This window comes from Struthio camelus, chromosome 25 (genome assembly GCF_040807025.1).
Source record: "Struthio camelus isolate bStrCam1 chromosome 25, bStrCam1.hap1, whole genome shotgun sequence".
NCBI lineage: Eukaryota > Metazoa > Chordata > Aves > Struthioniformes > Struthionidae > Struthio > Struthio camelus.
Genome location: NC_090966.1, coordinates 998,865 through 1,025,271, shown reverse-complemented (window position 1 = coordinate 1,025,271; position 26,407 = coordinate 998,865). Strand labels below are relative to the sequence as shown.

The following is a 26,407-nucleotide window of genomic DNA, read 5'->3' as shown; positions in this document are numbered from 1 at the left end:
TTGTTATGGGACAGAAGTAGACTCATAGGGACGAAAAGGGAGGCTTGGGTTGCAGCTTCCCCTGGCAGAAAGACCTCCAAGTGTGGCTAGCTTTCCTAGCTTTCCTATTCCTATGATAGGAATGCCCCTATTGGGATATGTAGCTCCCATTCCCTGTCCAATCCAGGATCATGCTCACGCACTTATTCGTTCTCTGAGGCATGCAAGTTCCTTTTAGTTTTGTATAAGACAGTAGACATGAGTCTCCTCACTGTGAAAGCACTAGGCACAAAGACAGATTATCAGTTACTCTGCAAAGCAGGTCAGTAGTAGGAGATAAGAAACCAAGGCCCACCTAGGGTAGGATGCACGATCACATGTCCAAGGAGCAGAGATGGGAGTGGGAGCCGTAGATATGCAGAACACTAAAATGTGGCGAAATCAGTCAAAAAGATTTCTCCAGAACTTGTTCAAATACTTCTCAGTAGTTCAAGGTGCTCTGTAGTTCATATTACAAAGGGAGTATTCCTCTTGAACAGAGAGGTTCATCAGTGGGAATGGGCAGCTGACCAGACTTCACTCAACTTTTGACCAGCAGGCAGATTTCATGTCTGAATTTTTCATGTGATCACAGGTCTGTGCCCTCCCAGGAGACGTGCTTCCTCTTACACCACACACAGAGTTTAGTTGGTCAGCAGTACTCCTTACATGCTGCATGGAGCCAGGGAGAATAAGCAAGCAGGTTGCTGGATCTGTAACCCATTGGTCAGATGACTCCTGTCATTCAAAGCTGTTCTGGTCTATTTAAAAGCTATGTATTATTAATATGCAAAAAAAGCTAGACTAAATAGTTAATTAGCCTGCAAATCAATGCAGTGTCATCATTGACTTATAGAAGTGCTGATAGGAAGGGACCTCAGGAAGTCTCTAATCCAACCTCTTGCTCAAAGCAGGACTAACGCCAGAAGGTTTTTGATGGATTTGTCTACCTGAGTCTCCAAAGCCTCCAAGGATAGAGATCCCACAGCACCTCTGGGTAATAATATTCCTTCAAACAGAGTTCTGTGTTTAGAAAGAAACTGGAGAAGCTGGTGGAAACAGTTGTTCTTCATAAACGTATCTACTCCATCCTCCCTGGCACTCCAGTCCCTTTGACTATTTTGCTCCAAGAGTAGCTCTGCCCACCCATGGCTGAAGGTTGCAACCCATGAGTGAGCTGGGATCTGGTTACCCAGCCTGGCTTGGCTTCTCCCACTTTGTCCTTCCGTCTCACTCCCATCACAGTACCAAACACTGTAGCTCAGCAAAAGAATGGAAATGAGCTCTGGAGTGATGTCCTAGGGGCTGGAAGGGAGAGCACAGCCTAGCCTCGTTTCCCAACCTATATTCCCAGCCATACCTGGTCTTTCACAGCTCACTGTCACACTTGCAGCACCAGAGGTCTGATGGCTTTGACAGAAGACCTGAATGCCTCTGATAACCCACGGAAAAGTAGAAGTGGGCTCTGCTAACCCAGCTGAGTCTAGCTGGTAAGGAGATGAGAGCTGCAGACTAGGCTATGCTTTGCTCCCAGTGCTGTGCTATGCCTGCGGGAGGCTCATTTCTCTTGTCTGCCCCTCTGCCTTCACTTTGCCTTTTAATCCGTTGAATATAGCATCATATGGGCCCAAGCAGAAATTCATGCAGCATTTTACACTAGAGACTGTAAGTACAAGTACCATGAAGAGCAAGAGGCAAGGACATAACCTAAGCAGTACACTATAACTTTGGGACTTGCATTTGCAGCCGTCACTGGAGAAATCACAGGAGGCAGCACAGAGCTCAATCAAGAAGAATTTATCCTTTTCACATTTTTTTCCGGCATCTGGCCAGCCAGACCCACAGCTCAACCGGAAGAGATTGCCCCTGAAAACCCAAGAGCAACAGCAAACAGGAAAACTATCTCCCGCTCCCCTAGAAAAGGTCTTCAGCCCCCCCTCCCTCGGCAAGGCTGTTTTATGCAGGGGCTGATGTGACAACAGACGGTGCGAGCTGTTTATCAGCTCCAAATGTGTAAAAATTTCATAACTGTAGAGGAAGTGGGGGCGATGTGCTGCAGCAGGGGGAACAAGTAGCTGAAAGAGAGAGCAGTCTGCCTTCCAGGGATGGGTTCCCCAGGGCAAGGGGTGCACAACTTGTCCTAGTTTTTTTCTGCCTGAGATCAGAATGCGTAATTGCAGGAGGAGACAAGGAGGAAAATGAGCCAAAGACTCCTAACTGCAGAGGCCGGTCCCTATGAGCAAAGGGCCACATGTCTCCTTTTATCGCCAGCCATAATTCCCTCCTTGGCTCAAAGGCAGCTGTGAAAAGAGCAGGACTGGTTCAAACTTCCTTGGGGTCTCCGTGGCAACGAGCCCTGCAGGAGCCTTTTCTTCCTTTCCCCCCTTTCCTCTTTTGTTGTTGTTGTTGTTGTGTCATTAAAACTTCCCTGCCAAGGGCCCGGATTGAATCCCCACAGCGCAGCTCCAGGCCTTCTGCCTGCCTCCCAGCCAGCTGCCCTCACCCTTAGCCCCCCCCAGTCTAGGCCAGCAAAGCCCAGCCCCAAACCAGCCCCAGCCCCAGACCAGCAAAGCACAGCCACAACCCCAAGCCTAGCCTACACTCAGAGCCAACCCAGTCCCAGCCTCAGACCCAGATCCAGCGCAGTCCCATTCCCAGACCAGACTAGCAAAGCCTAGCCCCAGCCCAGTCCCTGTCCCAGCTTCAGCCTCAATCCCAGCCCAGCACACCACAGATCCAGCCCAGTCCCAGCCTCAGACCCAGACCCAGACCCAGCCCAGATCTATTCCCAGATCCAGCCCAGTCCCTGTCCCAGCCTCAGCCCCAGGTCCAGACCCAGTCCACACTCAGCCCCAGCCCCACATTTGTCCCCCCGTATTTCATCCTCTTACAATGCAGCTGAACATCCTTATGCTGGTCAAGCACATATTGAGATTCTGTGAACTTCTGGGCTGACCTGTCTCAGCAAGGGCATGAGGGCAGTCTAGACCTGCTATCTATGCTGGAACACTCACACACCGCTGAACCAGGCCATGCTTGAGCAGACCTTGTCTTGCCATAAGGGTTTAGGCACAGCAAGGCCTGTTGGGGGTCCTGAAGAGCACAGTGCCCTTGGGGAGTCAAATTCTTGGCCATACACAGCAGTATCAGACCCAGCACAGGCCTCATATCTGGTCTGTGAATGCAAGTGATAAGCCAGGAAGACTGAGATCTCCTCCAGCAACCCATACCTCTGGCAGCATCACTAGCATGGGGGAGGTGAGGGGAAGCATGCTCACCAGAGCCATCTAACGGAGCAAAACTCTTTCTTACACCTGCTCTGCTAGTGTGACAGCTGTGCTGGACTATGGCACTCACTTCTTGGCATCCTCAGGATTGGGACGTGTATAGAATGGGCACTATAGATGGGCACTCCAGCCTGGGCAGGTGTCAGAGTCTCAGCAGGGAGAGGGTCTTCAGTTCTAGCATTGCTCCAGCGGCAGTGTCTACCCTACAGTAGGGCCCAGGAGAAGTGCAGTATTAACGTAAATACATGTTGCTCCTTTCAGCCCAAGAGCACAAGCGCTTGCTCGCATCAGAGGGCCCCATCATTTCCAGCTACAGCATCCTGGAAAGTCACAGCCTGCAGCAAAAATATCTGGTCTCATTTTTTTACTTTGTATTCTCCAGCCTATAGGATATTCCAAGTCTGGAGTCCTGGGGAAAGAAGAAAGCAGCATGACTCTGCTGCCCTTGCTCTCCACCCCTTCCCCCAGTTCCTGTGAAGCATTCCTCCAGATGTCAGAGTAGACAGAACTGCCTTCAAACAAGCCCAAGACCTGGGGCACAGTTTCTTCGCAGGCTCAGCTAGTCCAGTGAGTCAAATTTACTACAGTTGTGAAAGGCAATTCTGCCTCTCTTGTAGAACAAGGCTGGCCTCAAACACATAGGGCATAAAACTGCCCCGCACCACACAATTGCAGAAGTGTGCACTAACCATACAATGCTTTTTGCAATGGATCTGTTTTCCTGAAATCTGGGGCTTATGTTAAGTCTGTTTCCCCATCAGCAAGACTATGTACTTCTATAAACATTCATCTACAAATGCTCATCAGTGATCTACACTTGCTCGCACACATGTATATGTAGGCCATGTACACATGCACTGGCAAGCGATGCTCTACGCATGCTCAACCATCCTAATCACACCTCTTCTGTATCCCTAGCTATTGCTTCAAATATGATGAAAAAATCACAATAATGTGCAAGAGATCGCTAGGGAACAATCCTGGGTGTTAACCTGCCTGAAATGGTTCAGGTACTGCAGCAGTGAAGGCTGAACAGGACCTTAAAAGTTATCTAGAAATAGTTTCCACGACAGCAACTGACAGCTGGTGGGACAGATGCCCTCCTCTGCCAGACTCTGATCTTGCCTTATCTCAGAAGAGAGTAGGGATGAGTACAATCAGTCCTTAGATAAAAGAATAGAGAGTGAACAGAGAAGACTATAAGGCTTCATCACATGTAGTGCCTCTTTCTAAGCCCTTCACTGAAGCAATGTTCCTACATGATACAGCACGGGCCAACACTGTTTCAGGCAAAATTGTGCCAGTTAAACAAGAGTATTTATGTCCCTGTATTTACTGAAGTTTGATATGGGTTTCAGTGCTAGCTCTCTGTGCTCTGAGCACAGAGACAGTCTTTAAAAACCATGTGTCCTAGAGCTCCATTAGGTGATTTTTTTTTTTTCTGCAGATCTCCATGGCAAGAGAGAGGAAAGCATGTGAAAATCTAAACAGAGTATGGCATGTGTGAACAGAGTATGAACTGCTAAAGGAGCTGACAGTCTGAAAGAAAGATGTTTTTATTCAGTCTGTAACAGCTCCAGTTCAGTGGCACCCAGGCACTGAGAAGTGGTGTCCTTAGAAGATCTGTCTTACTGGCAGTGGTGGAGGAAGCAGCATTCAGCATTTCTACCTCACATATTTCTTGTGAAATTCCCTGGCCACAGAACAAATTATATGTGAATAAAAAGGAGGAGAAAAAATAAACAAGGTGGAGCATTATTTAGCATTCGTTCTGGCCTTCAAATACAAGAACTGGTATCTGCTCATACGTTCAGTAACACCAGTGGCATCCATTTTATTATGAAGTCTGTGATTCATAGCTATACCTTGATGTTCTAGCTCAGGTCTGCACAATCAGAGGGTGAGACGGTTTCTTTCTGAAGGAAGAACTAATATGACACACATAGAACAGACTACTTCCAAAATTTTACAAGCAGGAAATACAGGCACAAATAAGGAACCCATCTTCATATCCCAGTGGATAGGACTCCTCCACAGTTACCTCTCCTGCAGGTACCTAAAAGCTTTACACATCACCTATAACCAGGGCACCATTGAACATAATGGACTGGCAAACATGAGGATCATATGCTGCAATCCAGCATATGATATGAACTTACTTGGAGATCTCAATAAAACTTTACTGGAGAAAACATAGATTCAAGGCACCTAGCAGGAGGGAAGGGTATACTAAGTGGATCCATGCAGTGTGAACGTGTTAGAGCATACTCTTTGATGATGGAGCATGTTGAGAACCTACATGCAAATATACAAAGTTGTTTCAGTCCAAACAAGATCTGGAGTGATGTAATACCCACTGAGGCTGTTCTTTAAATCACACTGCTCAGTTGTTAATACAAGATACTGACTGTGCTTTGGTGTGTCCAGTCACCATGAACTGAGATAGGAAGGACCAGAAAACAGTAGAGGAGGAGAGTTTGTCAGGAGCAGAGGGAACATAAGTATCTAGAAGACAGGATATCTGGCCAAGAAAACTGAGGGAGAGCTAAGTTTAGAGAGCGCTGTTAATCTTACCAGTCATAAGTTAGCAGCAGACCCAGCCCTCAGAAAGACACAGGTTTTGAGAAGTTTAGGTTGTGGAAGGCACTCAGATTGCTCGTTTATATTTGAGGGAGGATTGTTGCTTCAGGTTTTTACATGTTTTCCAGGATGGATTTATTTTAGGATTAAAGGCTAGAGCAACCAAAGAACTAATTGCTATTTTACCTCCACTTTAGATACTAAGACCAAAAATTAGATCCTCAAAACAACAAACACAGCTGCTTCTGAGATCTTGCACTTCCTAAAGGCCGTTTCTGTTTCTGGCCATGCCTATAATGTGCAGTTCAACATCTAGCACCTGGCGAAGTCACTCTCCACAACTGGACCAAAGTTGATCTGCAAATCAAGCACCCTAATGCCATTGCTTAGTGCTACAGAGTGGATCATTGTTCTTGCACAATCTCTGTCTTCCCCAACACAACAACATTGTATCAGGCATCTAAACCCTCTCTGGCAGCAGCAACCCCAGGTCATTCAGCTCTTGCCCTTTGCTGTGTGGCTTGAGTCAGCCTCTTCGTGTCACACTGATGATGGTGTAATTTCACCAAGGCCAGCAGAAGTGCACCAGGAATGGTTTTAGTTCTTGATGCCTCACACTCATTAACAGTTTGGTTTATTGAAATGCGTAATGAGAGCAAATCCAGGCAGACGCCATGGTCCCATCAACATCCCTGGGCACTCAACTTATTTCTGCCAGTAGATTCCCATGAAGGAAGCAGAAGCTAAAAGCCAGAAAAGGGATAAAAGTTAGAGCACTGTCCTGAATTATTTTGTAGAGAAAGAGAATTATGTCTTTAATGGCATCACATTGACCCTTTGCTGGACTGTTGTTAGAATGAATCAAAGGCTCTTTTCTAAATCCCTAAACACCTCCAGTGGTGAGCTTGCAGTGGGCTATACTACATCACTAAGACGATACAGAAAGACTTCTATACTGACATTGTAAAGGCAACAGGACTTTTCCTGAGCAATCCAGCAGCCAGAATTCTGGCTTCCTCACATTACTCATTGCTGGGCTTATTTAGACTGGCCTATGAGAGTCAATATTGCCAAATTGTACAAACCAATGTGATTCAAAAGACCCTCAATAAATAAAACTCTCCATCAACAGCATGAGGATGCAACTATGGGTGAAATTTTGAAATTGCACTCTTTTTGTTAACTGTCATGTCCTCTTAGAAAGTAAATTTAAAAGTAGGATTTGCAGAAGGACATATAAATATTTGTTCAGGTTAGTATGAAATTTTCCCAGGGTGATTTTAACATTTAAGCATCAGAGTTTCATTTCACAGCAGAGAAAACTGAAACTAAGTCTGTTGGTTTCACATCTGACATCATCTTCAGCCTAGTGATACATGTCATGATTCCTGTTGAGAAATGCCTGCCATTTTACAGCTTCATGGATCTAGGCTAATGCAAATGAAATCAATCGACATTTTTCTACTCATTTCAGTCAGAAAAATTTGAAGCCAAGAGTCACTTTGAGATGATTATTCTGTACCAGTCTATCATGTCACATATGAGCAGGGTTAGAGACCATAATGACCATAATGACTCACAGGACCTGCAGGATCGCCAAGCCAAAACAACAGAAGACACACTCAAAAACATATAGTATCTTCCCAAAAAGTAAGACATCATGAATTCTTGTTGACTCCGGGACAAACAGTCCATGATGTTCAGAACAGACAAAAAGAGTACTGGATGGGAGAAGTTAAAAGTGTGGGAGGACATGGAACTCAATGTGAGACTTGATTAGACACTTATCAGAGTCAATGGAGAGCTTTCCCTTGGCAAAGTGAGCTAGGGATCAAATCTTTACAAACATGCTATGCTGTCTGTGGCCACGTCAATGTGACTCTAGCAGTTACTGGGATGTGGTGAGAGCTTCAGTGTCTCTGCTTTTTATGTAATGCAGCACTTCCTGAGGCAACACTGCTACACACAACTTTTCTGAATGAACAGCAGATTTGGGGTCTTAGGTCACTTTCCCACACTTCGTTACCTGCAGAAGAAGCACTTTCTTGCTTCTTACTGCCTTGATTTATAAATCCTAGCCTAAAGAAATTGTTAAAGAGCACCTTGCCTTGTTTCCTGGTGTCTGGCGGATGGGAACGTCCCAGCCACCAAGAACCGCCTGTGTCCTGGATAATGGAGAAATCGTCTTTGTCTGTTGCCTGGCTGAGTGTCTCACATATGCTCCAACTCCAACCTGTCATTCAATTCAGATTCCAAAAGAACCTTCTCCAAATCAGTTTTCTGTGCTGTTTGGGATTTTTCATCTTTTTCTATGGAATGTCAGTCACCTGTAGGATCACCTGTGATATCTCACTTCAGTCTCTCCTTTTGCTGCCTGTTTAACAGCTTGACATTTTAATGACTAAAATGCTTTCACCTAGCATTTTTAACTTGTATTCTCTTTGTGGGTCTCCTAAACATTCACCAGTAGAGGTACGAACCTGTATAGCAATTTAAAGTCTGATTTTGTTCATAACAATTTTCGGCTTCCTAGCTATACTCCATGGCTAGTGAGTTAAAAGTGCCTGTGACCACGCTCTGGTACTGGGACTAGATAGACAGTGATAGAGAGTAGCTTTCATCCATCCTCCTAAACTCAACCTCCAAAAGGGGGGGCTGAGGGGTCACATCTTAAAGGTCCATTAGGAATGGTTCCTAATCTATGCTAATCCCCAAATTGTGACTAAAGGTTGCTCAGGACAGTGCTAGTTGGTCAGGTTGGGACCATGCTAGGGTCTATGCTTCAGATCTAAAAACATGGACAATAAAGTTCCAGATCTGGGGAACATTCCCAATATAATTTAGTGGAATAGATTATTAAATTCATGGGTCACCAAATGCCCATCCCAAAACCATTGCTTAATTAAAGCCAAGTGATTGCACTCTGTCAAACATAGCTGGGTGTCATGTAAGAGATTCTCCAGGATAGACTGCATGTAATATGCCCTTTGGAATTTGAAATCTTACAAAAGGAACAAGCCATGTTTAACATGATGGGTCATAGATGGCTGGTAAGCCCATTGGCTTAAGTCTGAAGAAGCTTGGCCTCATAGTCCTTGCAGCAGATGCAGGGATTGATGAAGAGGCAGAGTGCAGAGCAGGGAGGTGATGGATTTCCTCTCTTGGACACATGATGGCCAAAAACCTGCCTACCACTTGTGAGAACAGCTGGTGCAGCTCTGCATTACCTCAGTGTCCAAATACACTAATAGCTATAAGAAACGGGAATTAAGAAAGAGAGCAAGATGAGACAGGTGCATCCCAGTAATTAATTACCAACAAGGAACTCATTCGCAGCCAGAGCCTTAGTACTGGGAGAAGGTATATAACATTTGAAACCATCATATGCATTGGGCTGCTCAAGATAGGACCTTGGATCTCTGTTCATTGCTCTCCACTACATTAATTTGGTGGGTACTCCTAAAAAGCCTAATCTCCAGGTAGTTATAAACTGGGCAGCTCCACTGCAGGCAGTGGAGCTGTGATGGCTCAGGATGCTTTGTGAGCAAAAGCACCTTTTTTTGACTTCTCCATTATTTCTGTTGAGTCATCCCCCTAGCCCCACTACTCAGACACAATAGCTCCTGTAAATACAGCTTCTCTATGCAATAACAAAGATAGTCAAGGAAAATCTTTGCTGGGTCTATTTGCAACATGCAACCTGTATAGAGAACTGATAAGGCTTGTGATGATCTTTTTTGTATTGCATGTGTGGATTTTTTTATTAATATTTTCATTTTTCTGCACTCAGTGATGCATCTCACAAGAAATTAATTGACAGGACATCTTCACATTTTTCTCCTGCACTCTAACCATGACATGGCATTTTTTTTCTCAGGCTGCCATTACTTGCCCCCCTCCATCCATCCCACCCACAAGCTTTTAAAAACCTGGGCAGTGCTGATTTCATTTAAAGTTTATAACCAGTTTTGTCCATGGGGCTCGCTTCAACATACTGATACACTTTCAGAGGGTTATTCTGGATCTTTGGTGCTCCCTTCAGTTCTGCCTCCCTCCGGCAAGAGTTAATGTTCACCTCCCTCTCCATCTGAAGAATAAGTTGTCTATCTCACCCCTACCGTGAGATTAAGTGCAATCACCATCAGCCGTCATCCTTACCTTACAATGTCTTGGCATGCCAAACCAAAAGCAGAGTCTGTGCATCCTGGGTTTCTAAATGAACTTAGGGAAAAAAAAAAAGCCAAAACCCCACCAAAAATCTCACTACCCCAGTAAGATCTCTTGCAAGGAGGGTTTGACTGTGGAAGCGAGGGCTAGGAACGAAGTTGTGGGGTAGAGGGGGAGGAGAGCATGATTGACAGCCCTGAGCTGAGACTCATCCCTTACCTTGGGCCATGCGGTCTGATTGGCTGCCTGCTGACATCCCCAAGCCCTGCACTTTTTAATAGACGCTTTTGGATGATCTACAGGGAAAAGGCTTGGAGAGGTGTGTTTCTGACAAGCCAGAAAGTCATCCGCACTTCAAGGGACTTTGTTTAACTCTTTTTTTTTTTTTTTCTGGGAAGGGGGCTGTTCTTCATTTTCACACTTAATGTTTTTCTGAAAACTTCACTGAGATTTTCCCCTTCCACCAGTCTGGACTAATGGATTACCACCTGCTTGGATTAATTTTATCTTTTCTCTTCAATGGCACAAAGGTCCTAGCCGGTTACCCAATTTGGTGGTAAGATTTCTCCCCCCCCTTTCCTTTTTCTATGATTGATTACTGAATTAATTAATTATTAGCAATGGGATTTGTGTGTACGCGTGTTCCTTCCTTTTCATCCTTAGTCCTGCTGAGATCACCACGATTGCATGTTTGATTCTAAGCATAATTTCTTCAGATTTGCCTGGTAATTAATGAAAAGTTTGGGGTTATTTTTAAAGGACAGCGTCTAGGTTTCTCTTTGCACAAATGGAGTCTTCCCCACCACTCTTAATTTCTCCATTTTTGTCACTGTAGGCATGGTCATTTGTTTTAGATGTAAAAGGATATGTTTTTATTTTCTTGTGCAATAGAAATTTTGTCTGTTGTACGGCTTTTTAGCAGATATTTTCTTCCTTTTCTATTAAGCTGTGATCAATCCTTTTAAAAAAATTTTAATTCTATTTTTTTTTTGGCTGATGCAGTTTTTGGACTTCTTTCTTTTCTTTTGTTGTATTCTGTCATGTGAATTTAGTCCAACAAATAAGCTGAGAACGCAAATGGCACCTGAGAAAATATTCATTAGTAAAATTCCTTGAAGAAGGGTTTTTGTTCTTTATAATTATGGAAATGTCACTTATTTTCTTGCAGCAACAATAAAAATAACAGAAAAAAATAACTGGTTATATTTTATAATGTGACTGATAAGTAACCTGAGTTATTCCTCATTTTAAAAATAAATATATTAACAGAATGTAACAGGAAGTGCTTTAAAACAAAAAATTCAGAATAAAACATTTCAGGTCATTTAAACACAGCAGGCAGTGAGTTGCATGACAGAAGATTTCAGTTAATTTCTCTGTTTGTAATGTAGGATTTCTCATTGGAATATATCTCATTAAGTTTCTGTATGTTCCAGGTAGGGCTTTAAGCCTAATGATCTGTAGGGCAAAGAAGGAGATGTTGGAATTAGTGCTACTGAGATTCTTGGATTATTTTCACCTTTCCAGAAAAGTCTTTTTTTATTTCTGAATTAGATCCTTTCAGTGCCAACATGGAGATGGCAAGAAGTAGGTGGGAGTGAACTTGGAAATGGACTGCCATGTCTGGAAATATTTAGAAATGAGGATGGAAAGCTGAATTTTTAAATAATCTGCTTATTGTTGTGGACTTTAAGAAAGGATATATGCAGCCGCAGTAGTGAAAGACTAAGAATACGATGAGAAGTCCACACTCAGAAATTGTTTAAAAGCTATGCAGGTTCATGAAATGGCTAAATCACAGCATGTTTTCCCGAAGAATTAAATGATTTCCTCACCCTGACCACGACTGCTTAACTTCTGGGCCTGAGCCTGAGGCAGGGGAGACTACCAAAATATAGACCACATCACTTTGATTCATTATGCCCTTTTCCAATTAATCTGGGGAGCAGTGTGTCTAAGTGGGGGTGTGCAGTGAGTAGTAGCAGAGGTCAAAATTGAGTGGCTGGATCTAAAGGGAACAACCTGCCACTGGAAACTACACAGGGCAATGGTACATTGCCATGACATCAGCTCTCCAGGGGGGTCTTGCTGGTTCCTGACCTGCCTCAGGCTCTAATATAAATCAGGGTTTAACACCTGAATCAGGAGGGATTTGACTTTCAGAGCGAGGAACCCAAATCTCCTTGAAGAAAAGGTCTGTTCTTCCCTCTCAAGAGACTATGTCCCTATTAACAAAATGCCTCTCCCTGTTTTCAGGAGAAGGCACCACAGACAGGAGTCTGTGGCACGTCCTCACCTTCCCCAAGGTTCCTCCCAAAGGAACAATACAGGGGATATGCAAGACTGCTGGTCATGGACTGAAATACCACAGGCATAGCAGGCAGCATATGGGAAGAGAGCGAGTCAAACCAGCTATCCACAGAATTTCGTTCCATAAATCTGTCTTGCATATTTTAGGAGAATCAGGCAATACACAAGGTGCCAGAGAGTCTCTACTGCACTAAAGCAGTGTGATGAGATACCCCACATAGGGATCAGGGGCAGGGGACAGGCTATCAAAAATGGCAAAAGGTTTTAGGGGTTTCTTCAAGGCTGAGAGAACGGAAGGACAGAAATGTGTGGAGCCAAGGCTCCCTAACTGCTCAGATAGAGACAGTGCTTCCCACAGCACACAGAATTAAATGTCTCCTTCAGTCCCATTGAAGACTTCAAATATCTGCTCTGTGGAACTGAATTCTCATGTTCTATCCCCTCCAGTTTAATGAGATATGTATTCTTAAAAAAGATCCTTTTCAGGTTGTCTTGCTGTGCCTTTAGGCACAGAGCAGACTTTGAGGCATGAGTCCCACTTGCAGGACTGAGCATGCCCAGAGGCAGAGGGAGGTGAGCAGAGTGTGAGTACGGTGACCACCAGGTCCCCTGTGCAGGGCTCCCGCACCTCACTAGGCCAGGCTGGACAGGGAGATCATAAGCACTTCTTTATCCTCTGATAAATCCATCTCTGCTAAACACGAGACCTTTGGGAATATTGTTCATTTTGCAGGACCCCAAGACTGCTGACAGATATTGTCCAATCATGCTAGTGCAACCTCTCTGAGTATTTCTCTACTGTATAGGGAATATTTTTGCAGCTAAATCGAAACAGATTATTTCTATTTCTGGTTATAAGAGGATCAGCCCCACTGATGGCTCTGGGTATAAATGGGAAAAATGTTTATTTCTGTAGCGGGGAGGAAGTGTCCGGACATGCACAAAGAAAAGAAGTGCAATGAAAACAGGGTCTCTGCACCTAGTAAATGGGTTTAGGGGTGTCTGGAACAGTCCCACTGTGCCACAGTGTAGTAAAACAATGCTAACAAGCAGGACATCAATGACAGTGTGGTGGAAAGGATGAAAGCAAAAAGATGAAGCTGCTGAGGGTTTGTACTGAGTTTTCTTTTTACTGAGTGAAAAAGGAAAGGTGCTGCCCATCTGCTTACAGTGTCTAGAGAGCTCATAATTCAACAGCAACCTTTCAGCTCCTGGGCTGTCATGTTGGAGGATGGAACCTGCCCCTGGCCTCAGTAGCAAAATGTGACATGCAAGGCAGCGAGGCTCAAGCCATCAGCTCTTAGCACAGAGAGTATGGGGGAGTAGTTTGAAAAAACAGCATGGAAAGGAAATGACTTTGCTGTGCAAACACAGATCTTCAGTGTCCAGACCTGCTGGTAGCATCTGGGCAGTGAGATGGTGGAGCAGTTTAGCTGTAAAGTCAACAGGGACACGATCTGGGGGTTGCAGACAGTTTAATTGCTAGGAACTCTCCCAAATGGTCCTGTCCCCAACGAACCAGCATTTTCCCAGGCAATGCCTGAGCAAGGTCCAGGGGTATCACAGACTGTAGATGCAACATTCCTTGAGCAGGGTCTCATATTTTTCAGTAGGACCAAGTTGTCTTCACATGCCCTCCACCCTGTCATAGCAGTGAAAAAGGGACAAATGTGGCACAAATGGGAAAAGATCATACAAACACTGCCTATGGGACCATTGACACTAGGTGCTGAAGCCAACAAAAGCTTCCTCAGATATGCTGTACAACAATTATGCTGTCTGGGTTACTGCTGTGCTGAGCTGCTATGATAAAAGAAAGGCACAGAAGGAAGAGATGGAGACACGTGGTAAGGCCAGGAAGACCCCGACCTGCTGCTCTTCCTGCCCCTTCAGGGGTGGCAAGGGTGGAAGCAAAGTGGGCAGCAAGGCTGTGGCCGGCATCCCAGTCCTGCAGCCTGCGGCCTTGGGTCACGCCAACAACCCTCTTAGGTACCTGCGGAAGGGACATTGGAGACCACGGTCACACCTGCAGTCATTTTTTTAATGCCAGGCCCAAATGCCTTCCTAACAGCAGGCATAACTGCACACAACTCCGTCATGGGGGATGATACGGATCAAGGTATGAAAGACTGGGCAGTGTTGCATACAGACAGACCAATGGATGGACCCTGGAGCTTTCTGGTACATTTGTTGTTCAGATGAAGGGGGAAATCCTATCCACCCCCTGAGTTGTGGCAGTAAATCTAACAGAGACTTTGTGGCCTGGGAAACAACTAGAAACCTCCTCTCAGGCTGGCAATACATATGCAGGGGCTGAAGAAGACAACCAGGGAGACAGTTTCACCCATGAACTGAAGAGAAATACCAAATGCTCTCCTCTTCCATGCGCATCATTCACCTTTGAATGGGGCAAGTATCCTTGAAAACCTCTAGTACATCACCAGTCTGGGGAAGGGAGCCAGACTTGGAGCCATTAGTGTACCCAGGGAGTCTGGAGTAAAGGGTTAGACCTGATTCATACTCACTCCTTCATGGCTCCTTGGGACACAGTACCAACAGGTCACTGCGCACAATTATGAATCTAGTATAGTACATCTTCCTGTCCAGCATTTCTTGGCCTCTAAGCCAATGATCTGGCAACTGAAAGAATGACTTTGTCCATTATATGTTATTAAATTTTATTTCTATCTCTCAGAAATATTTTCAAGAGAGGCTGGAGGCTTTGGCAGCTCACTGAGGATCACAGTGGCCTTGGGCCCTTGGGAAGAGGCCGATAGAAACTTAAAAACAAGTTTTCACTGGTCCCACAGTCGCTTCCTCATTTGGAAAAACCCATATGTGAAAAATATTTGCATGTAGATGCAGTATGGGGTAGCATGTAGTTTGTCTTCTTTAGCTTTCAGTGTTTCACCTTGCTGAAATGAATGGGAGAGGTCATTCTATTTACCATCCTTCTCTTCTTCTTTTTCATTTTAACTATCTGAAGGTTCAAAAATTTTATATCTTGTAGCCTGTGTTTTGCTGTTTGCATGTGGCTCTTAAAGCTTTATTTAAAATATGTAAAATTACAGTGCTGAATCAGATTACAGGAGTGGATTTCCTGATGCAAATCCAGCTGCTAGAGAATTACAAAGAAGAAAAATGACCCCAGGTATAATTTCCCTATGGCTTAAAGTGCAGCCAGTTCTGGGGAAAAATGATTAATATAATGATGGAGCATGTAAGTGACAGAACTGATAGCACTTACCCTGTGAGCCCAGCACTTACCCTGTGAGCCCAGAAGTGCTGCTCCAGCTCCCAGTCTGGCACGTGAAGCCAAAGCTTCTCCATCAGCAGTCTGTGTTGACACATGAAGCTCTCAACTGGTAGAGTTGATGCATAAAACCATGTTGCCTTATGCTGATGCTGCTGGAGCAGTGCTAACATCTGCCAGCAGGAAAGGCAAGCAGCTGGTGGGGTAATGCCATAAACCACTGCACCTACATGTGTCAAAGCTTGTCCACCAAGGCTGGAGGTGAAGCTGCCTGGGGACTGTAGTTAGGCCAGAGGTAACAAAGAAGGATGGTGGGGTAATGCTCCACTGCCCATGAAAACAGCTGTAAACAACTAAATGGCCATAAGAATTCCAGATCTTTGTTTTAAAGGTCTTATTTGGCACTTTGAACAGCTAGACTTGGTCCAGGGGACTCTATATCACCTCCCTGCAGAATCTGTTGGTCAGATGATACTGCATAGTAAAAGCTGTCCAGGATCAAGCTGAAATTCAGACTCATTTCTGCCCTGTTCAGCAAACATAGAGGGGCAGCTCCAAACATCACCAGAGGGCAGCTTCAGAGGATAGTACAGCCCTGTGAACCTCAAAATGCTCCAAGACTTGGCAGAGTGTTAATATACCTAGATAGCATTTCTTCCTGGTTCTCTTTCTTCCCTGTATAGCAGAGTGCAGTGCAATAGAGTCCTGAGTTCAGTGTCAGCTTCAAAATGCTACTAGAATACACTAGTAAAGAGCAGTAAGAAATCCATGCATTTCCCTGACCATCAGGAAATCTCATTCCCTTAGAAACTAACCATTCTTGTCTCCTGGAGTGCCTCAGCCCCGGGGATCCATTCTATTCTGCAGGGCCAACACAAGTCCAGAGCCAAATGAACAAATGGAGAAATGCTATGACTCACAGATAAAGACTTAAGAGCATGTCTCTGCCCTTAAGCAGACATCTCTGTTATTATTCTCTTAACTAGATTTAGAAGCTAATTTAAATGGTCACAAGCTTTTAGGAGGCAGTTTAATTGCAAATCAAATGTTTTTCATTTGAACCCTTCATTCAAAAGCATTATTTAATAAAGTTAAGCACTCGTCTAACAGCCCCACTCAAGAGACCTGGAAATTCAGGGGGCACTTCTGATCAGCTGGTGCTCTTAACCCAGGGCTGACTGCAAAGTGCTGTGGACACTGGAGGTCATCAGCGTACAAGTTCACATGTCAGCCATTTAGCATGCTGACTTGCTTTCATAGCTATATGTCAACGCTCGCCTTGATGTGGTCAGGTAGAGAGACTTCACTCCTCATGGATACAGTTATGTGCATACAACTGGCTGAGTAACAGCTATGCTGAAGAGGACCTGCAGTGAGGATGGGCACCAGGGTGAATATGAACCAGCAGTTGTGCTCGTCACAAACTAAATGAACTACATGCTGGGCTATGGGCCTGAGCTGGCCTCCCAGTTTGAGAGGGACATGGAGAAACTGGAGAGGGGCCAATGGAGGCTACCAAGATGGTCAGAGCCTGAGGCACATTGTCTGCAAGGAGAGATGGCAGGAGCTAGGCTTATTTAGTCTGGCCAAGCAGAGGCTGAGGGGTGTCAAACAGCAGTCTGTGACTTCTTCAAGGGCAATTAAAAATATGAGAGCCAATTTCTTTTGAGCAGTGCAAGATGATATGGCAAGGGGCAAAGGCCACAAGCTGGGGCTTGGGAGGTTCAAACTGGGCATGAGGAGACGACCCTTGCCCAAGAGACTTGTGTGGCCCTGGGCCAGGTGCCCACTGAGGTGGGGAGGCTCCACCCTTGCGAGTTTGCAAGACTCAACTGCACAAAGCCTCAGTCATCCTGGGCTGGTGCTGGGGAGGGTCCAGTTCTGAGCGGGGCTAGAGACCTTTTAGTCAGCATTTCTGTGACTCTGTGATACGCTCTTGCCAATGAACAGCAGTGCTACAAAAGATGCAAACTGCTATACAGTTTTTGGATTACTCAATCCCTAGCACAAATCTAACAGAGGGTGAGGCCTTCATTAGAACCCTGAACACAACTAAGCCAATTCCCATCCACGTGACAGGCCAAGGCTTACGATGGTAACATATGGCCCAGCACACACATGCCAAGGAGAAACCTGATGGTTACCCATGTGATTCCTGCTGTACACTACATATCCTGTTCTGTGCCCAGATATATGTCATTGCCACTGCAACTAGGTCATGGTAGGTCTTTAGCTAACATTTTCCCACCGCATTTCTTTTGCCTCTGTAGATCTCCAGCTGCTGCACTGCAGTCGCAATGTTTTACTGAGTATGTGACCCAATGAGAGATGCATGAATGTCGTTAGCCTTTCTTTCTTCCCTGCAGGCACAATACAGCTCTGGGGAGTCTGAGCCCTCAGAGGGCATAACTCGAAGGTCAGTTCTTACTTTTAAATTGCACGTTCACAATTTACTTGACACTCTGAGACCGCTTCATTTCCACCTGTGTTGGGCAGGCCCAGGGAACACTGCCAGGGCTGGTAATTGGGAGGTAGAAGATTATCTCCCACTGGTGCTAGGGTCTCAGTGATGCTCATCCAGATCCTTCCACTGCCAAGTCAAGCAGTTTAACTTAAACCAGTGGCTAGATTTCATACCAAAAGGCAGGAGAATATCAAAGTAGCCAGTTTTAAAGAACTTCAGTGGAAAGCTTAAATATGAAATAATGATGAATGAAGAATTGTGTAATGGAGATAGTATGCAATGAAAATATGTTGATAGAATGCACAATATGTCAATCCTCTGGGTCACGTATATAACGGAAAAATGTCTTCATTTGATGCATGCTCCATTATCTCAGTTTCTAAGGGTCACTAGCAGATGGTCTAGCCATCTAGGAATGTACTCATCTGTTGTTCAGATACAGAAAGTGCTGTTGCATCTGCCAACAGAAATCTCAATGTGAACAAGAGTGCATTAGCCTTGCTACATCTTTCTCAAGGCACATCCCTTTTTATCATGAGTAAAAAGCTGCCTTAAACAGTGTATGGTTAACATATATAAATTGTGGTCAGTTGGGTTAGCAATGTTAGTTGTTCAGATATCTCTTACGGCTAACACACTGCTGCCATTGTAGTTCCTATTTCTATGACTTGTGTTGGAACGAGCTAATATCTATGGCAATTTGGCTCAACTTGAGCCTCTTGGGATGTCCTTCCTAAGTCTGCATGAAGCATCCTCAGCAAGTCTAGTAGGAGTCAAGCAGTTGCAAGTTGCTGTTTTCCTACTGAGCCTGGTGTTTGACTGGTTTTAATATATGACTGCATATCAAATATGCCACATTTTGAAGTATTAAAATAGAATGAATTCGAGGTTGAGAATTCAACCATGCAACAGTATAGACACATCCAAAGTCCATGATGAAAGTCAAGGCCTTTGTCTGTGTAATCCATCCAAGAAATACTTTTGGTTTGTTGTTATCAGTTTTACAGTATTATGAAGCTCATACCAAAGGCTTTTCAAGATGGACTTTGGGTGGATTTGATTTTTGTCCATATGGACACGATCATGTCCCAGAAGATACAGTCAAACTTGGGACATACAAATCAAAGGCTTGCATTCCTTCTCTGTTTAAGCACACTCTTGCTCTCAGTTTCCTAATGGCAATAGCTCTAAACAGACATTGTAATGGTAATCCTACCCAGTCTGGCATAGCTTTAGAGAGTTATAAGTTACTTCTTAAAATACTAATCTATGGCAAAGAACTGCAATGGAATTTCTCTCCCTGAAATGTAGGATCCTACTCTAAACAAATCATCAAGGCACACTGTTGCTGAAGAAAGAAGCTATCTCTCTGTAAAGTAACCCTCCAGAAGATCTGTCTTAGGTCTGAACTCAGAAAGGAGTGAAATCACCTTCCTGAGATTCTGATCTCTCTCCTCTCACTGAAGACAGAGTCACTCAGCCAGCACAGACTAGACACCCATTTTCAGCTGGCTGTTGTTAGGATGGAACAAATCCAATGGCTCCTGCATGTGTTCATAATCTCATTCTTCTTTGGTTCCCAATACCGTTCAGTGGATCTATCAGTGATTTTCCAGAAAGATGTGTCAGGAACTTGGCTTTATAATTTATGTATCCTATATGTAGTAATCTCCCATGTTCCTTAAATTACACAAAGTATAATTTTAGCCTTCTGTTGGCACGTGCATTCTTATTTTTGCTCATTTGATCTGAGACACATTTCATATGAGATGTGTTCAACTAGAGATGATTTAATATTATTCAAGTTTGGAGGCTCACTATGGAGATTCTGGATATAATGAGAAGCTTCTGATGTATGGGTATCAGGCTGTATTATTTAATGTTGTTTGCTGGAAGTTTTCAGGATAAAGACCAAACCAGACTACTATGTGGTGAAAAACAGGAATTTATATGGATTGGAGAGATCTGAGAATTCATGGAAGATGGATTTTTAAGGAGACTCTTCAGGTTGCTAAATTGCATCCCAGTACCTTCCCTGGGCACAGGTTGAGAAACACCATAGTCTGCTTGACACTCAGTGCCTTTTAAAATCTATCATAGCTTTATTATGCATTGATTGTGTGTGAGTTTACAGCTCTTTCTATAATAATCTCTGGAAAGAAAGCTTAAGAATAGGTATGTCTTGAGAGTTCCCACCTCCTCCAGTCCAGGACTCTTTCTAGTCCCTGGGTTTCTTATTATTTACTCTGACTAGGAGTGTAGACAGGACCCTGAAAAAAATTCCAAATGCATCCCAGAACAGAAGATACCTCGAAACCACTGGGTATGACAGTGGTCCTTTATAAATATATCTCAACTCCCTCACCCTAGTTACAGGATGTCCGTTTCCCAACCATACAACCAGCATATTCAGTAGAGAGGTAGAGTAGTGTTTATACCCATTCAGGTTAGCCCAGAAAACCTCCACTGTCACCAAAGAAAGAAATTGTGAGTCTTTCTTGGCTGAAAGAGCTTCTAGTACACCAGCTTGAGTAACATAGTATTTACCCCTTCACAAAAATGTTGCTCATCAGGACTGTTAGTGTCTTTGCTTTTCCATCTCTGAAAACATGTAAAAGGTATGCTTTGATAAGCAAATTTGCTAGGGTAAAAGAGTCAAACTCTTTCTAATTTCGGTTTCCCGATTTGCTAATTTGTCTTTGTCACACCTCTCTGAGCCTATCTGGTTTTAATTAATCTTAGAAATCTAATAAAGTCCAGCTGGCACCTTTCTCAGTAGGTGCACCTTTCTTTTTCCAGTGGGAAACACTTTCTCTGAGCCATTCTAGCATCACGTTATTGCAGACACTAGAGATCCTCTTCTGTCATTTCAACAAAAAGATCCTCCACATTTAGAACAGAAGAAGTTAGTATTAGCCAAAAAACTCATGTTTTTTTAATGATCTGACTTCTGTCTCATAGCCATCCAGTTTTTCTGCAGTTACTTTCTATCAACTGTGAAGAATTATAGCTAAAAAATTTGTAGTGGTCCTTCAAGCCTGTCACACAGGGCTTTTCACAGTTCTGGTGTAGTCCTAGCTGGTTATACTCAGCTTCTTAGCCATTACCCCTCTTCCCTCACTGGAGAGAGACATCTGCAATGCAAATGGCTCCCTCTTAGCTATTTGCCTTACTGACAATGGCACACTTGTACCATCATTTTTCAGCCTACAGCCTAGACTTCAGCTAGTAGCACAGATATCCTGTGCCTTGGCTTTGCAATCCACCCATCACTGATCATTGGTTTTCACTTAATTTCTTAGTATGTGCTTCCCATGAATGTGATGCTTTCAATATTTTGGTTGTTTCTTTTGTTTTCTTTGTCACAACAAATTTTTCAGCTGTCTCATAGAATGCTAGCTCTGATTATTGCATTGTGTGTGCTCTGGCTTCATTATCTCTGATAACAGCCAACCTATCTCTAATAAATTTTAATTAAATGCCTCTGATTTCAGTTTCTCAGGTTATTTATTTAACTGAGTTACAGATACCGTATGGCTTCACATTTCATTTCAATTTGATGAGTTTTCCTGAAATATACATCTCCTAAAATTAAGATCTCCAGAAACAAAGATCTCTGCTGTGGTTTTTGTAGGGTATGACCTGCTACCTCTAGTTACTCACATGAAAAAGTTGAAAGAATAAGAACACGTCTGGAGCTGATATAAGCCCTTACAAATGGGAAGTCTGTCACAAATTAAGGCAACAGCTATGCAGGGCTGAGGATCATACTTTTGGAGACTAAGTTCTACCAAAACCCCTCAAAGAGTCTCAAATCGTGTCTGCTGGGGCCATGTCTGCAGGCTTCACTATCTTGTCATGAGCAGAGGTCTCATACCTTGGGGGTAACCATCATTCACCCTTTGATCAAATTAATGAGAGCTTGCACAATGGTATTGCAAGGAAAAGGGGGAACTGCTAGACAACAGGGAGAGAAACCAGTGATACTGCTATAATCTACGTGCTAAATGGTCTAGTTCTTGAAAATTGGCCTATTATACCCAGAGGACATGGCCGAGCCCTTCCAAATGTTCAAAAATGACACCCATTTAGCTCTGCTGTTTATACACACACTTACCTTCATTTAGGTCTCTCCGGGTGGCCTAGCTCAAAGGAGTGTAGTTTCTTTCCATAACAGAATGATCGGTACAGCATCACTTGTCTTGCAGTCTACAGGTCTCGTGTTTGGTACAACACTGCCCGAGTGCCTAAGCTCCTGTCTGACTGCATTCAGACCAGCAGCTCTGTAACCCAGGAAGCCAGACCGTGAAACATGGTTTGATTCTAGCTAATGACTCCCATACATAGATAAGGTTTTGGTGAAGAAAACACTTGAGTTCTGTCTTGAGCCAAAAAGATCTCGGCTGCTAGATGTGCATTGTTTCTGCTGTATGGGTGGAAACCATACAGGAACCGGGGAAACAGCTTTCTGATGTGGTTTTGGATATTGTGAATTCAAGGCTTGCTAGTAACTCATGAGAAATGAACAAGTAGATGTAAAAAATCTCCACTGAGTTCTGGAATGACTTTTCATATTTATTTCAGGACGGTGTTTCCAGCATGTGTTTCTTGAGACATTTTAGGCTCTTAGTTGTCATTAACGAATTTTTCAGTCTTAGGTCAGCAGCCCAGTTCTGCCTGGCATTGCACATTATATCATCCAATAGAGGGTTCCCCCATTAGGTGGACACCCAGGTCCCCAGGAAGATTAGAATTCATTTAAGATCAGTATAGCCAATACTGACCATAAAAAATTCACAGAAACACAGAATGGTCAAGGTTGAGAGGAACCTCTGGAGATCATCTAGTCCAACCTCCCTCCCAGGATTACCTAGGATTGTGTCCAGGTGGGTTTTGAATATCTCCAGGGAAGGAGACTCCACTACCTCTCCGGGCAACCTGCTCCAGTGCTCTGTCACCCTCACAGTCAAGAAGCTTTTCCTCAGGTTCAGATGGAACTTCCTGGGGTTCAGTTTGTGCCCGTTGCCTCTTGTCCTGTTGCTGGGCACCACGGAGAAGAGTCTGGCCCCATCCTCTCAACACCCTCCCTTCAGATACTTGTAGACGTTGATGAGATCCCCTCTCAGTCTTCTCTTCTGCAGGCTCAACAGGCCCAGCTCTCTCAGCCTTTCTTCAGAGGAGAGAGGCTCCAGTCCCCTCATCATCTTTGAAGCCCTCCACTGGACCTGCTCTCCAGTAGTGCCATGTCTCTCTTGTCCCGGGGAGCCCAGAAGTGGACACAGGACTCCAGGTGAGGTCTCCCCAGGGCTGAGGAGAGGGGCAGGATCACCTCCCTCCACCTGCTGGCAACGCTCTTCCTCATGCACCCCCGGATAACATTGGCCCTCCAGGCCACAAGGGCACATTGCTGGCTCATGCTTAACTTGTTGTCTACCAGCACTCCCAGGTCCTTCTCGGCAGAGCTGCTTTCCAGCAGGTCAGCCCCAGGCCTGTCCTGCTGCATGGGGTTATTCCTCCCCAGGGGCAGGACCCTGCACTTGCCTCTGTTGAACTTCAGGAGGTTCCTCTCCGCCCACCTCTCCAGCCTGCCCAGGTCCCTCTGAATGGCAGCACAGTCTTCTGGTGTGTCAGCCACTCCTCCCAGTTTCCTATCCTCAGCAAACTTGCTGAGGGTGCACTCTGTCCCTTCCTCCAGGTCATTGATGAATACGTTGAACAAGACTGGACCCAGGACTGACCCCTGGGGGACACTGTTAGCTACAGGCCTCCAACTAGACTCTGTGCCACTGACCACAACCCTCTGAGCCCTGCCATCCAGCCGATTCTCAAGCCACCTCACTGGCCACTCATCCAGCCCACGCTTCCTGAGCTTACCTACGAGGAGGTGACGGGAGACAGTGTCAAAAGCCTTGCTGAAGTCCGGGTAGACAACATCCACTGCTCTTGCCTTATCTATTCAGCCAGTCATTGCATCATAGAAGGCTGTCAGATTGGTCAAGCCTGATTTCCCTTTGGTGAATCCATGCTGACTACTCCGGATGCCCTTCTTGTCCTCCGCATGGCTTAGTGAGGACCTCCAGGAGGAGCTGTTCCATCACCTTTCCAGGGCTGGAGGTGAGGCTGACAGGCCTGTAGTTTCCTGGCTCCTCCTTCTTGCCCTTTTGGAAGACTGGATCATAGCACTCCCTGTCTCTTCCAAGGCCAGGGCAAGTCCTTCTTGGGTTAACCCTAGTCTGTTTATAAGAGCAGAATGGCTCCCATTATCTTAAATCCCTGCCTAAGGATATGAAGAAGGACTCACTGAAGAGCTGCAACTCAGACTTAGATCAGACCCCAGGCTGTGAGAGAACTGTGAGGATGCAGTAATTCCCATGAACAATGTGATGTTCCTATAGTATCTAAGCATTGGGCAAATGCTTTTTGATGCCAAAGTGGGTGCCTCACAGATGCTGATTACCAGATGGCTGGCACTAACCATTTACTGAGGTTAGCCACCAGCAAGGTACCTCCCAAGTGGACATTTACAGAGAGGTTTTAGCAGGCAGGTGGGGGCTGGCAGCTTTCCTGCTGGCCGAGGTGGTAAGGTCTCCTTTCCTTCCCTTGATTTCTGTAATGCTCCATTTTGGATTGATTGTCCCATTTGCTTCCTCCTTCCTAGTAGGAAACGTGCCTCCATCAATTCCAGCCTGGGGGAAGGAAGCAGCAAAGGAAGGCACATCAAAGTCATGGGTTCTCCCATTGCTGGGAATGCCTCACAGGCAAGAATGGCAGCTGGTGGGAAGGATGGGTGAGGCAGCATAACACTGACAAATGTGGCAGCTAGAGCAGTGTGGGGTGCATATGCAAATCTACAGGCATCAGCCCTGCCAGGACCCACTGATTTGGAGTGAGTGAGTCTCCAAATGAATTTCAGTGTCTCACTCTTTGGAGGAGAGATTCTGCAGTGCTGGAAATCTCACTCCATTTATAATGGTCTCAGCCTGGAAGACCCATTTTACATATGCAAATCATATGCATTTATGTAAATTCCTGAGTGAATAATATTATCAGAATCCCTGCAGAATATATTTTCTTCCATGTCAAATCACTTGATTGTGTTTTCTAAACTTAGAGTGACATTGCTTTGACTAGGCATTGCTGAACATAACATTTATATCTGATACATGAAACATAAAGGAGCCCAGTTCCTGGACACGCACCCTTGACAGCAACTTTATTCAGCCTGTGTTCATTAGGAGGGGAAGCAAACTCCAGCTCCCAGGCCCTGCCCCCCTCTCTCATCCTTCCAGCATTTGCTGGCAAATAAGTCAGAGCCCAACCTTGTGTGATGCCAAGACAAAGAGGTGGAGGCAGATGCCAAATCACTTTCAAGCCCATGACAGAGCCCTGAGTCACCCAAACTGGAGCAGCTCTCCCAAAACGGGCTCATCTTACAAAAGTGCTGTTGCTGCAGCAACACTAATCCACACACCAGTAGGCAGAGAGATAATGTAAGGGATGCAACAGCAGATTCATTTGCTTAACGCCATGCTCAGACAAATCATAGTAATCTAGAGAGATCTGCTTGTGCTATTATGAAACCCTTTATTGCAGGGACTCCTCAGGCAAAGGGCCTCGGACATTAGAGGGAGCCAGTCTCGGTGCAAGCAGAGAGCTGAGATCTGACTCTGCTCCGCTGCTCCACGGCTGGACAATCTCTCGTACAGAGCCAGGTGTGGATTTGCTAAAGCCTTCTTTGCTGACTGGGCTAGGAGAGGAACTTCTCCACAAGGCCACTTGAGACCCTAATGTCTCAGCTGGGCTAGGCATGATGCAGCCTGAGGAACATACAGACCCTCACCCCAGATTCCTCCCTGGCTATTGTTCATGTCACCAACAGGCTCCAAAGACGTCCCTGCTACAGCAGCAACTCCTGTCTGCACTGCCCTCCCCTCCTGCCTCTGCACTGGGGAGTACCTTGCTCCCACACTGCAGTAAAGAAATTGCTTCTAGGGCCAGGCAGGCAATGCTATCACTATCACCAAAGCCAGGTAAATGGGGTTATATGAAAAAAGCATTGGCAAATGTCAACGCTGGCTGATTAGATCAGTTGAGAAAATATCTTAGGAAGTTGCACAAGCTTTGGGGGCTGATTGTGTCTCTTGCTGCCTGCCTGCTCACCCTATGATCAGGCAGATTATGAAAGCTGAGTCTCCCACCAGTGGGACTGGAATAGGCCTTTGCCAGGGCTCAGACTCACTCAGAAAGGACCCAGCTCAGAAAGCAGAAGCAGGTGTGGGGAGGAGGTAACATTCACCCAACTGTAAAGAGGGATTTTCCCTCCTTTGT

The 26,407-nt window shown here is 45.0% G+C and overlaps 1 protein-coding gene across 1 annotated transcript in view; it reads left to right on the top strand.

Moving 5' to 3' along the window:
• The first annotated feature begins 10,413 nt into the window (after positions 1-10,413).
• Positions 10,414-26,407, top strand: part of WNT3 (Wnt family member 3) — a 58,072-nt gene continuing 42,078 nt past the window's right edge. The window contains exon 1 of the mRNA XM_009685309.2: positions 10,414-10,608. Coding sequence (XP_009683604.1) covers positions 10,529-10,608 — 80 coding nt within the window. The 5' untranslated portion in view covers positions 10,414-10,528. The remainder of the gene's footprint in view (positions 10,609-26,407) is intronic.